At 30.0% G+C, this 13,273-nt stretch overlaps 1 protein-coding gene across 2 annotated transcripts in view; it reads right to left on the bottom strand.

Annotated features, from left to right (window-relative positions):
- The window catches only part of LOC121126140 (thrombospondin type-1 domain-containing protein 7A), a 286,559-nt gene that overhangs the window by 82,461 nt on the left and 190,825 nt on the right, over positions 1-13,273 (bottom strand). For both annotated transcript variants that reach the window (XM_040721441.2, XM_071891671.1), the window contains exon 10: positions 12,062-12,322. In XM_040721441.2, coding sequence (XP_040577375.1) covers positions 12,062-12,322 — 261 coding nt within the window. The remainder of the gene's footprint in view (positions 1-12,061; positions 12,323-13,273) is intronic.

The following is a 13,273-nucleotide window of genomic DNA, read 5'->3' as shown; positions in this document are numbered from 1 at the left end:
CCAGGTCTGTATCTTTACTCAAAACCAAGCAATGAATCTGTTAAGTCACATCCACAGAATTTCCACACACTCCTCATTGTTACTCTTCGTAAATATTTCATGAGCACCCACAATAGATATTACTCTACCCATAGATGTTGTGTCTTCTAGAATTAAATCATCATGATGGCAGCTTTAGAAAATAAAAACGTTTCTTTAGACCAGGGCTGCAGAGTGAGTACATAAAATGCCCGACTACAACTTCTACTACAAAACACACAATTTTTAATACTATATTGAGTCATTTGAGTCTATATATAGATTTAATTTATAGCTATAGTTAGTTATTAGTTATATGTAGTAAATAATTGTAGAAGGCCTAAAGAAAATATTTGGAATATACTATATTTTACAAGATGAACAACAAATGAAATTGATCAAAATCTATCTGTTGCTAATATATTCATAAGTTTCTGACCATAATTTATGCACTCGTAACCGAGGAAGAACAATAATCAAAACAATCTCTCACTGCTACGTTACACTTTACTCTGTTGACATTGACTATCCACAAGACTAAGTAATCCACTAGCATGGTTAGTGGATTACCCAAAATAATAAGTTATACTTTAGAAATATTCGGGAATTGTAATTTTATAGACTATTGAGCAAGTTTGAAATTTGTGAAGTTAACTTATATATGAATAAGTTTTCAAGTTTCGTCAATTAATAGTACTTTATATTTATGACTTATAAGTATTTAGAAAAAAACAAAAAAAAAAAAAACACTACAAAACATCAAAAGTAAGCACTCGATTATAAATAAATTTTATTTACATAAATTGTAATAATTTTTGAACCCGGAGTCGGTCAAAAAAAGGGCACTGAATCCGACTCTGCAGCCCTGGTTCAGACTATCAACTAGAAAAAGCTACTCTCCTCTCTAGGACATGCTTTATACATCTTTATCCATACATCTACATAATATATAAAAGTATATTTATCTGATTTTTGTTATTTTGGAGTATCAAAGAGTATATTTATTTATTTTAAGAATCCTTTGGGACAACCTTATACTGAAAGAGTTGAATGATTTTATGTAATAGTGTTGAGTCGCAGTCCGAAAACTCTAAACCGGTCACAGACCGTTATGATTTGAAGCGATCCATTTTTTTTTCAATCAACAATAGTTTCTTCTATCACTTTTAAAACGACATACTTTGGAAAATTACGAAAAAACTAACTCAAAAAGCATACATTTTTTCTTTAAAAACAATACTATATAATGAGAACTAAAATAATTGTAAATAATATATAAAAACTAGCTAAAACCCAGGGGCATCCGCAGGAAGAGGGCTGGAGGGGTTGTAAACCACCCAAAATTAAGGAATTTTTGTTTTTTAAATAGTTTTTTTTTTTGTTGAGGATTAAAAAATATTAGCCAAAACAAGGGGTATTTTTTTTAAATATTTATTTTCTCTAAAAAAAGTGCATTCGGGAAAATTATGAATTAGACTAAAAAATTAATATTCAAAATGTTTTTGTAAAAATTAATTTTTGTGAATTGTTTTGGATTTTTGAACTTTTTTTCTTTAAAATTTTGTATCAAATTTTTTCCAAAGAATAGAATTTTTTTGAGAATGGAATTGATTAGTGAAATTTTTTTCCCAAAAAATAATTTAACAATTAACCCCCCCCCACCACTATTGATAAAATTGGTAGTTCGGACCGAATTGGACTACTCTCCTGAAAGAAAGAAGACTTATCTATGGGAATAAAGAGAAAATAATCAAAGCTATATGCTTATAAAGCTTTGCATCATGCTAATATTACAAGGGGCTCGAATTAGTTGAGGTATTTGTATAATCTGTTGTCTCCATATAATCCATTTTTGGACTATATGAAGGCAGAAAATATATAGATACAAAACTGTCCCCATATAATCCACTGTCTCCATATGATCCACAGTCCCCCTAAAGTTAGGAAAGCTGAATTTGCTATTTCAAAAGAAGTTCAGTCTACGTCAGCACTGGAGAAAAATCAATCTGGATTGGTACATATTAAGATTCAGTCAATACCGATCCTAAAGAACGTTCTCACGTAACATTAGCATTGCTGCTGTTGGACATTTTGAGAGCCTAAACAGCCCAGTTTTGTAACAATAAAAACCCTTAATATTATGGAAAATAGTAAACTTTTGATGTCAAAATGAACAAAAAAATTGAAGAACTTTAACCCATTAAGACAGAAGGTTTTTCATTTTTTCTAAATTTGAACAGCTCGTTCTTTTTAAATGATACTTTTTTTTTCTTAAAAAGTGAATCGATAGGTCTCAAAATTTGCACATATATTTTTGACTATTACTTAATAATTAAATTTTAACATGCTTAAAGGTAGGCCCAAAAATAATTACAAAAAGAACTCTTTTAATTGTTGTCCAAAGAAAAAGAAATTTGATAAAGCATCCCTCATATAGAATACGATATCATCCTCATCTCTCATATTATCCTACTTTTCTTGTCCATAATTGACCAAAAAGATAATTAATTGTACAAATCTAGCCATTTTTAGTAATATTCAGCGAATATTACTTTGATTATATTCAAATATCACTGTTTATCATTGGCATGAAGTGGGATTCAATTCATTTGTTAAGTATTTTTATAGAATTAAAACCTTTTGATGAAGTTAAATCAAGAATGATTAAATACTTGTCCATTTTATTAAAGCCAAAAGATGTATGTATGATTATACAAAGGAGGTTATATCGGGACGAAATTAAGTATCTTAAATCAAATGAAGGTTCTAAACTCTAGCTCAAATTATTGGGCATCATAAATCATCCCAGTAGTTTGAATAATAAGTCTAAAATTGACTCAAATAAACTGATAAAATATTGTCTCTATATACATATGCTGAAAATTGAATTTAAAGAAGCCAAAATTAATTGTCACAATAAAATAATCATAAATCCACAGTTACATTTGAAAGGGGCAAATCAAATTAAGTTTCTAAACTTTAATTAAAACCGTTGTGTATCCTAATTCATCCCAGTAATTTGAATAATTAGCTTATAATAGTTTTAAATAAGTAGAGCGTGCAACTGTTGTTTATCAACGACCTTTGAGCTCCTACGACAGATGCACATGGCGGCCAGCCAGAAGGGATTGGCGTCATTAAAATAAATGACATCGATCAACAAAGTATTTATTCCACAATCGTGGAAAAGGCAGAGTGTCCTTGTTGCAATCCAAGTCAGACGAGAAATATTAGGATTGCTAATTTCTTAAGCCAGGACAGGAACTTTGTATAGAGAGTCAGGAAGGATACGGAAGGGTATCCAGGGGAATATATATCAACAGCAAATCGTGCAGACCACAAGATGAGGTCATAATTTGTTGGTAACTTTGTTGGACTCAGTGTTTGGCCTCCAAGCTACTAGGACCTTACCCTATGGACATCTTTGTGTGGAGTTCAGTTGAGCGATAGACAACACAAAATTCGAACTAATGTCCAGGATTCCGGAGTCTTCCAAAGGAGACTGTCACCAATACTTTGTTTCGTTTCCGCGGTAAAGTCAAATCCCTTATTGACGCAAAAGGGGAATATATTAAATAATATAAATCTTTTTGGGTTTAATTTGGCATTGTTTCTTAATTCAAAATCGAATGATTCGTTAAGGAGAAAATCCATTTAAAAAAAAATTGTGTTTGTTGTGAAATAAAGATCGCACTCAGTATATTAAACAATAATTACAGAATAATAAGTTAAAAAAACTCCAAATATTTGAGTTAATGTTGTAGACATTGATGTTTTCTCCGCGTTTTTTATATAATTGTATTATAATTGTAGATATATGACTCGTCAACACAATATCAATCTATAATGATCCTTCACGACTACAAATCAACGTCATTTTCTATCAACAAACCAATCTTATTAACCCTTTCAATATCTCACAGATTGCACTTAAAGTAGCCAAAATAGATCTCCACAATAAAATAATGAGAAAAGGGATCCATTTTATTTGAAAGGGACCCTATCGGAGCAAATATAAGGCCCTTAAATCAAATAAAGGCTCTAAAATATAACTAAAGTTCTTAGGCACTATAACTCATCTCATTATTTGAGTAATACGCCTATTATGGAGTCAAATATGTCTACGAACTATTGGGCTGTGTGTACATATATACGTTATAAAGTAAAAAAATACACTGGACTTTTGTGCACTGTCAAGACAAAAGTAAGCAAAACTTATATTTCTCAAAATTAAGTGGTGATTTCATTTGTATTCTTCGACGATTATTCGTCAATTTCTATTAACACATTTTTCTTATTTACCCTTTGGATCGGCCGTAGATTTTACTTAAAGTAGTCATATATTATGGGTACAAGGTTGTTTGTATGTCGACGATGTACATATATATCTATTTTAAGGATCCTTGGGGACATAAGTATGTAGAAAGGGGGGGGGTTGTATATAGGGCAGCAGCACAACCCCCCATGACAACTTTCAATCCAATTTTCTATATGGAATTTGTGAATGGAATTTACATAGGAATACAAATGGAGTTAAAATAAATCTTCAAACAAAAAAAAAAATAAAGTAACCTTTTCTTTTCCTTCCCATATTTCAAAAAGCATTAATTTTCCAACGAAAATAAGGAGTAAATAAATTCTTCCATTTACTCTACGTAACTTTTTCATCTACGTCTTGAAGAAGATGGATCGACTGATAGATAGATAGATACATCCCCTCCACCACGATTCTTCCTCAAAAACGTAGATTCATTAATTTCTTTTATTTTTTTTTTCTCTCTCTCTTTCTTACTTTAGGTTACTTGAAACTTCATCCATATATATCACATTGACAACTTCTTTTCTTCAACAACAGCAAAACGAAGAAGAAGAAGATTGAGTAGGTGTTATTATTATTATTTTTTTTTATTTGAGTTAGTTTATCGTTCTTGTTCTCACTCGCCTATTTACTTACTACTTATTTAACAGGCACTATCTTTAAAAAGCCCTTCTTTAAAGAAGGGGGGAGGATAGAAAGGAACCAAAATAATAATCCATATACCTACATCATTTAGTTAAAGTACATATACGTGGTGCAGCAATATAAAACCAATCATGAACAAAAAAATCAAAATATTAAATAAAATCCAAATGTTTTCATATACATATTTGAGTAAATAATGGGCATACTTTTCGAATAACTGGGATAAGTTAAGATACTCAATAATGTGGGCCATACTTGAGATCCTTTATGAGATTTCAAGGCCTTATATTGGGCCCGATATACCCTCTTTCAAATGTAATCTGTCATATTCAAATTTCTTTTATTGTGACAATCAATTAACTTTATGTGCAATTTGCGAGTTATACTACGTTTTATAGGTATATATTTGCGTCAATTATAGGCTAATTTTTATTATTTATGGGATGCATAAAGATACTCAAGAATTGTAGATATTGTTTAAAACCTGTATAAAATGTATGAGACTCATATTGGCCCCTTTCAACCATAAAATCTATGAATTTCTCCTTCTTTAATTGTAAAAATCAACTTTAGCTAATTTAAGTGTAATTTTTGGACATAAAAACCATACAAAATGTTCCTTTATGAGTTAAAGGACCTTAATGAGTTATTGTGATGATCAATTTTGACTACTTTCAGTACAATTTATAGCAATATTTATAAACATATTTAAATGCATTATAGGGTCCCTTTTCAAATTAATGGGATGACTTATGATGCTCAATAATTTTTTCAATAGTTTAAAACCTTTATTTGATATAAGGAACTTATATTGGTTTCGATACTGCCCATTCAAATGTAATCTGTCAATTCCTTTTGTATACTTAAAGTGCAATTTGGGGTTTACTACATATTTTATTGGCCTATTTGAGTCAATTAAAGGTCTTTTTTTTCCAAATTGCTTTGAACAGTTATGATGCCAATAATGGTAGCTATATTTAAAACCCTATATTTGGTTTACTGTACGTATATTAGCCCCAATATACCTCCTTTCAACCATAAAATCCATCTATTTTTCATAATTTATTTTGACAATCAATTTTATCTTCTAAAAGTTCAAACTTGCGGCATAGCCAAAATTTCATAGCCATATTTGAGTAAATTATAGTCTTATTATTCAAATTAATAGGATGAGTTATGATGTCCATGAATTTTAGCTATCGTTCATGAGACACTTTTCCTTTCAATAACATAAATTCCACCAATTTCTCCTTCTTTGATTCTGAAAATCAATTTTGGCAACTTTAAGTGCAATTTGCAGCATATTTGAGTCAATTATAGGCTTATTATTCAAATTATTAGGATGTGTTAAGATAGCCAAGAATGATTCCTACAGTATGAAACCTTTATTTGATTTAAGAGATTAATATTGGCTTCGATGTGCCTTCTTTCAAATACAATCTGTCGCATTATGTTTATATTATTGTAACGATCCCTTTTGACTAATTTAAGTGGAATTTGCGGGTGATCCAATATTTATATGCAAATTTGAGACATTTATAGAGTTACTATTCAAATTACAGGGATAAGTTATAATTCCCAGGAGCTTTAATTATAGTTTAGCTCTTGTATTTTATTTAAAAGATTTATATTGGCCCCGATATGTCCTCCTAAACTTTAAAATATATTCTTTTATTGTAATGATCCCTTTTGCCTACTTTTTGTGTGGAATTTGTGACACAACCAAAGGATTAATAAGAATAACGGCCCTTCGTAAAAGAATACGCATGTAATCCAGACTCAAATTCAAAATAAATCATTATAGTTTACTTTAGTGTTGACGGACCACTTATATATATATATAGTACAGATTTAATACATTATGATTATCTGTGCTTCTATTAACTGATACTTTTTCATTACATTTAATTCAATAAGTACATACATTTAGGTAAATGGTTCTACTATTTGCTTGTTTGATACTGATAAATGACTGTGTCCTTGATATTATTTTTTTATTTGAGTGAGTCTTTCAGGTTAATTAACATGGGGTAGGAGTGAGTGGAGGGAGCCAAAAATACCTACCTAGAGAAAGGGATCATTAAAGATAGAACAATATATTATTAAGTATGCTGTGGCTTAATAAGAACATTCTTGTAGACTCTATTTATGGTCATAGATGATGTAATGAAAGGCAAGGTATTCTGGAGTCATCATTATTATTGATAGTATGTTTTTGATATGTGAATACGGAGTACTTCTACTCAAATGTCTTTCATGTTAAAACAAATACTTTTGTGTTCATGAAACACGAGTAGCAGGAGCTTCCGCAGAGGGTAGGCTGCCCCAACCCCCAATAGAGCTTTTTTTTGGCCTTTAATCAGATTTTTTTTGTCATTCTGGCAAATTATGCAGCAGAAGAATAAATGTAATGAATATGTGTAAAATTTATGATATTTTTGCAAAAATTTTTTTCCCAAAAAAAATTTACTTTTTTGTGAATAGCTGTAGATTTTTTGAAACTGTTTCCAGAAAAAAAAACCGTTTTTTGTGAATAATGTGTGAAATTTTTTCATTTTTGCAATATTTTTCCAAAAAATTAAATTTTATAGTTTTTTTTCTAAAAAAAGTAATTTTCTGTGAATAACTATTGTTATTTAAAAAAAAAAAAAATCCAAACAGTTTAATATTTGAAATATTATTTTTATATTTTTTTGCAAAAAATATAAAAACCAAGCCCCCCTTCCCCTCGAAAAAAAATATATCTATAACTTTGCAGACGCACCTGAGTACTGATACTTGCTTTCTAAAGTGGCACTTAGGTTCTTAACCCTCCGTTAGTGAACATCCTATTGCACTATTAGTACTTAGGACATTTTGTCTCAAGGATATTTTGCATTTAAAGCTAAATAAATAAAGTTTATACATCGTAATTGTAAACTTTTGGTTCAAATTGATGTTTCTAGGAATGTTCTAAATCAATATATGCAATATTTATTACTATAAAATGCATTAAATGTTTGTTTTCTGTTGAAATAATGATGGAATTATGCTCTTCCCTCATATAATGGTTGTTTGTCAATCCATTAGTCTTTTCTAGTATAAATAATCCATCATGTCTAACGAGAATTACTAACAGAGAAGTGATTCGCAATTTTTTGTTTCGAATCGTTGATCTTTTTTTTTTTTCATATCATATTAATTTCATTTTCTATTTTGTCTCTTTTCGAATTAATTACATTGTGAGATTTTTTGGTGTATGCATTGAAATTATTTAAATAAAACGTTTAAAATAGTTTTTTCAATACGCTTTATTGTAAAAGACAAACATATTTTCATTAAAAAATTTAAATGAAACATCAATTTTAAAAAAATATAACAAAAACAACCTATAAATCTCATTTATTTTTCTTCAAATATCCTTTAAGGCAAAATGTCCTATTGCAAAATGGGTTAAGGCAAAATTACCTTGTGCCTCTTTTTATAACGCGGTTAGTGAACTAAGTAAATACGGAACTCCAAAAATAAAATGTATCTGTCTTCATAATTAACTGTTGAACTTAATATAAATATCAGTTAAAACGCTATATATAAAATTTCTTATTAAAACAATCTTTCAACATGAGTTTGAGGTTTTAATCATTTGTTATTCTGAAAGTAAAAACTTTGCATTTTATTTTTTCATAAATATTTCTTTAAAATATTCATCATTTTATGTGAATGTTGGGAATCAAAATCAGTACCTATCAGTTTTCACGAGGAAACAGACCCGTCCTACTTCTAATCTATTATAGATCCATAAGTTTTTCCTTGTGCTTATATGATTGCTAGTGTTGTATCGGTAATTATTTAGGACTGAAGACTAAAGTCCCATCCAGTTTAGCCTCGGTCCGGTACAGTTCATTCCTGCATATTATTCCTAAAACGGATAAAGTTCGGGTTTAACAACGTCCCACAAATGTATTTCTTTTTAATAAATCAGCTCTAGAACTGCAGGGGCGTCTATAGGATATATATATATATTTGGTTGTATTTCTTAATTATTTTTAAACTTGTAAAATTAATATATTAAATTTTTGAAAAAAATTCAAAAATTATATTTCAAATATTAAATTTTTCTAGAGAAATTTGAAGAATCCAAAGCTTTTCAAAAAATAAATTAATTTTTTTGGATATTTTTGTTAGAAAATTCATAGTTATTATCAAAAAATTATCATTTTTAGGATTGTAAATATAAAATATTTACAACTGTTCACAAAAAATTTCAAAAATTGCATTTCAAATATAAAATATGTTGAAAAAATTCCAAATATTACATATTTTGCCGATAAACTCGTAAATTTAACTTCAATTATGGAATTTATTTCAAAAATTCAGAGCTGTTAACAAAATATTAAATTTTTGGAATTTTTTTTTTTTTTCAAATATAACATTTTTTGGAGAAAAATTTCAAAAATCTAAAGTTATTCACAGAAAACTAAATTTTTTGGAAAATAAATTGAAAAATTTAATTTAATTTCTATAAAAAAGGAAAAATTCCATACTTTTTTTGGGGAGGGCCTACAGCCCCTGACGCCCCTGTACTGACAGTCTTAATGACCAGTAGTTTTAAATACCGTCCCAAGGACTAATAAGACCGGTTGCATTTCAATTATAAAATATGTTGAAAAAATTCCAAATATTACATATTTTGGCGATAAACTCATTAATTTAAATACCGTCCCAAAGACTAATAAGACCGGTCCTAAGACCGGACTGGACCGGATAAATAAGGACTGATACAACACTAATTATTAAAAATATATATATATGTTGGAAAAACATGTCTCCACTCATTCCTGCCAACTTTTGTAGGGGCTGTGAAGTATAAAAAAAATCATTAACATCGGAGATATTTTGTTGATAAGAAACTCGGCAGGATTCCAAAAAATATATATGTATTAGTATTTATAGAAAGTTCCTTAAATCCAAGTTGCTTTTAGTTGACGTCTTCACTAATATGTATGTACATTGATGTAAGGATACAATTAGCGTTGATAATAGTTATTCTTACATGAGGTGCTGAAAAAGAGGAAGGGGGGGGGGGAGACAATAACTACACAAGTATACATAAATGAATGAAGTAAATAGGCTTAATTGATAAATGGCTTCTTCTTAATTCCCCTTACTTTGTCTAATTAACTTTGAGAAACAAAATGTCTTGTTTTAACTTTCTTTTCATTCCAATACAGACACTCCCTCTGGTGTCAGAAGAAAGTATTCAATGCACTTCAAATAAACGTAATAGCCAATACAAATCCTAATGGCATATATTGAATTTACATATGAATAATCACAAAAAAAAAAAAAAATAATATTTTTTTTTTTCAAATTTGTTTTTCATAAAATAAATGATCCAGTATTTCTTTTTAGAAGGAACATTTACCCATCAGGGAGCTCTTAAAGGATATATAATAGCCAATTTTGAAGTAAATATATATTCTTTAATCATACAAGGTGGAAACATAATTTACTTTATTAAGAAATAGAGTCCCTTCTGTTATGCGCTTGACTAGTGAGGAACCTGCGTTTGCTGTCGAAAATAAATATTGGCAAAATATTTTATAATATTAAACTAATTGCAATTTAGCACCTGAGTGTTTATTAGTGCGATTTATGAAAATAATTTAATTACTTTTATTTCTATTATACAAAAACGATTTTTTTCAATTCATTTTCATTACTTGAAATTAGCAAAAACTATTAGAACACAAATAACTCAACGAATAATAGTACTAAATACCTAAAGTTTGTGCATCAAATTTAGTACTATGCAATTATTCGAAATTGGTGTAGTTTGTTTAAATAAAGTAATTGGAACCAGATGTATTGCGTGAAAATAAACCTTTTAAACACCTTTGCTAAATTGGCAGTGTCTATTCAAATGAAGAGTAGACATTTAATTTTGTTGCCATCATGCGTAGTAAGTAAAATGAATGATACTGATGGCAAGTCAAGAAAAATCGATTTAAAAAGATCATCAAAGTTTTTTTTGGAAAAGTTTCACAAGGAGCACCAATTACTTTAGACAATTACTTTTATCTTCGTAGCCTCAAAATAAGGAATATCCATAGATAATTTCCAATTTAAGGACATTACGCAAAATGTATTGTCATATCAAGGGCACCAAGTGACATTTATGAAAATGTGTAAAATGTAGCATACAGATTGATAAACATGAGCAAACTGCTGTCTGTGGGCCAAATCTATGGGTATTTCCGTGGTAAATTTTCACAAGGAAACAGATTCGATTCAAATTTAGTATAGGGTATTATTAACACTAGAACAACTCAGAAATGAAATTTTGGATCTGTAACTTAATCTAACTATGAGTTCTGAAGCCTGAAAGATGAAGAAACTCGAGATCCAAACAGGCATCGGGATTCTGTAGGATTTTCCAGAACTTAAAATCCTTATAGTATTGCTTAATAAAGATATTACGGGTCTTGGATTCGGGCACGGTATAGATACTAGATTTCTATAATACTAGATCTGATATAGAAAAAGTCTTCAAATATTAGAACTTTTACGGATCTTATAAAAGATCTGAGCGATTTTCCGGATTTTAAAATGTTTATAGAAATGCATGATAAAGGTAAGACGGGTTTTGGATCAGAATCCAAAGTACTTTAGTACGGTATAGGTAAACTTGTATTAGCTGAGTTCTGAAATCCGAACAGGCATATAGTATCCAAACCTTTATGGATCTAGACAAAATTGATTTATTATCAGTAAAATACCTATAATCTCTATTTATCTTGATTAATACTAGGAACGACAACTACATAAACAGTTGGATCACGTGGTTATTTCAATGTTATTATTTCAATCTTTCTAATAATCACTAAATTTTTTGTTATAATAGTAATAAAGTAAGAACGTTTTGTTATTCATTGATTCAAGACCAGTAATCAGCAAAAATGTTACCTTAATTCTGATCCTACACAAATTTTTATCTGGAAAGATCTGATCCGACCCGGATCCTAGACAATGTGGATCCGTCCTATCTGAATCACAGATGTCTCTATCTTAATGAATGAAATGAAAAATCATTAATCTTACCTCGTGAGCGCACTCCGTCTCCACACATCTTCCCCGATGGAAGTGAGCAATTGGACCATGGTTCAGACGACCATCGAAGGGATGAGCAAGAGGAGGCTAGAAGAGGACAAGGTCGTATCTCCAGCCGTGAAGGACACCCCTTTCCTTCATCCTTTGGCCATTGTAGAACACTTCGACTTCGACTCTGCGTATCCATGATCACTGTTGAGGGAGAGGGAATACTCGGGCCAATGCCAGAACCACCTCCAGTACGACTGCCATCTATGAGGGGAAAACGTTAATAAAATAATTATATACAATCGTGTACATATGTCAATACAAAAACAAGCTAGAATATTTTTTTTTCAATATTGAGTGCGGATTATACTTTTATTTTTTGATAAATAACCGTCTATTTCTTTCAACAAATTATTTTTATTGGTTCTTTGGGTGTAGGGAAAACTGCACTTGAGGAGTTCAAAATTGATGGCCACAATATAAGAATGAGAAATTGATAGATTTTATTGGTGGGATCTTTTTTGACTTCCGAATACACGGCAGTAATTCAAAGTTTTTCTTAATCGGAATCTAAAAGTGGGTCTTATTCTTGATATCATTTGATTGTTTATGCTCCCAAATGTGTTCTACATCAAGAATCCTGACGTCACATGTAAACGCTATTTATAGTTATAAATCATTTGACATACTAGTTTGTAAAACAAATAAAAAAATTGGAAAATTACAGCGTAGCGCCAACAATTTAAAACAAATTATATTAGGAATATCATATAGGCTCAAAATTAAGTCAAATAAATTAAATTAAAGTTCAAAACTATTGTTTAAATTCTTGGGTATTGTAACTCATCCCAGTATTTTGAATAATAAGCATATAATTGACCCAAACATGTCCATAAAATACTCAATTGTATGGGTAGAGGATTTAACAACAAAATCTAGCACTTCAGATTTCCAGATTTTGCAACAGGTCAGACGGCCGGGCTCTGTGCCTACCAGACCTCAAAAATGACTCAGGATTGGCTCCTGGAGTACAGCTACGACTGGGTGTCCACGGAATTTTGGTCTCTCACCTCCTCCGAACTGAATCTGATGGATTCTTTTGTCTGAAGCTGATTCAAACGTCAATAGAGGTCTTCACACACAAAAGAAGTCTACAATCGACTCCATTATTCTGTAGTGAAATCATATAGATTCGGCTCTAGTTTTTAGGGGCTA

This window comes from Lepeophtheirus salmonis, chromosome 11, assembly GCF_016086655.4.
Source record: "Lepeophtheirus salmonis chromosome 11, UVic_Lsal_1.4, whole genome shotgun sequence".
NCBI classification, from domain to species: domain Eukaryota; kingdom Metazoa; phylum Arthropoda; class Copepoda; order Siphonostomatoida; family Caligidae; genus Lepeophtheirus; species Lepeophtheirus salmonis.
Note: the sequence above shows the minus strand (reverse complement) of the source record. Positions and strands in the feature narration are given on the sequence as shown.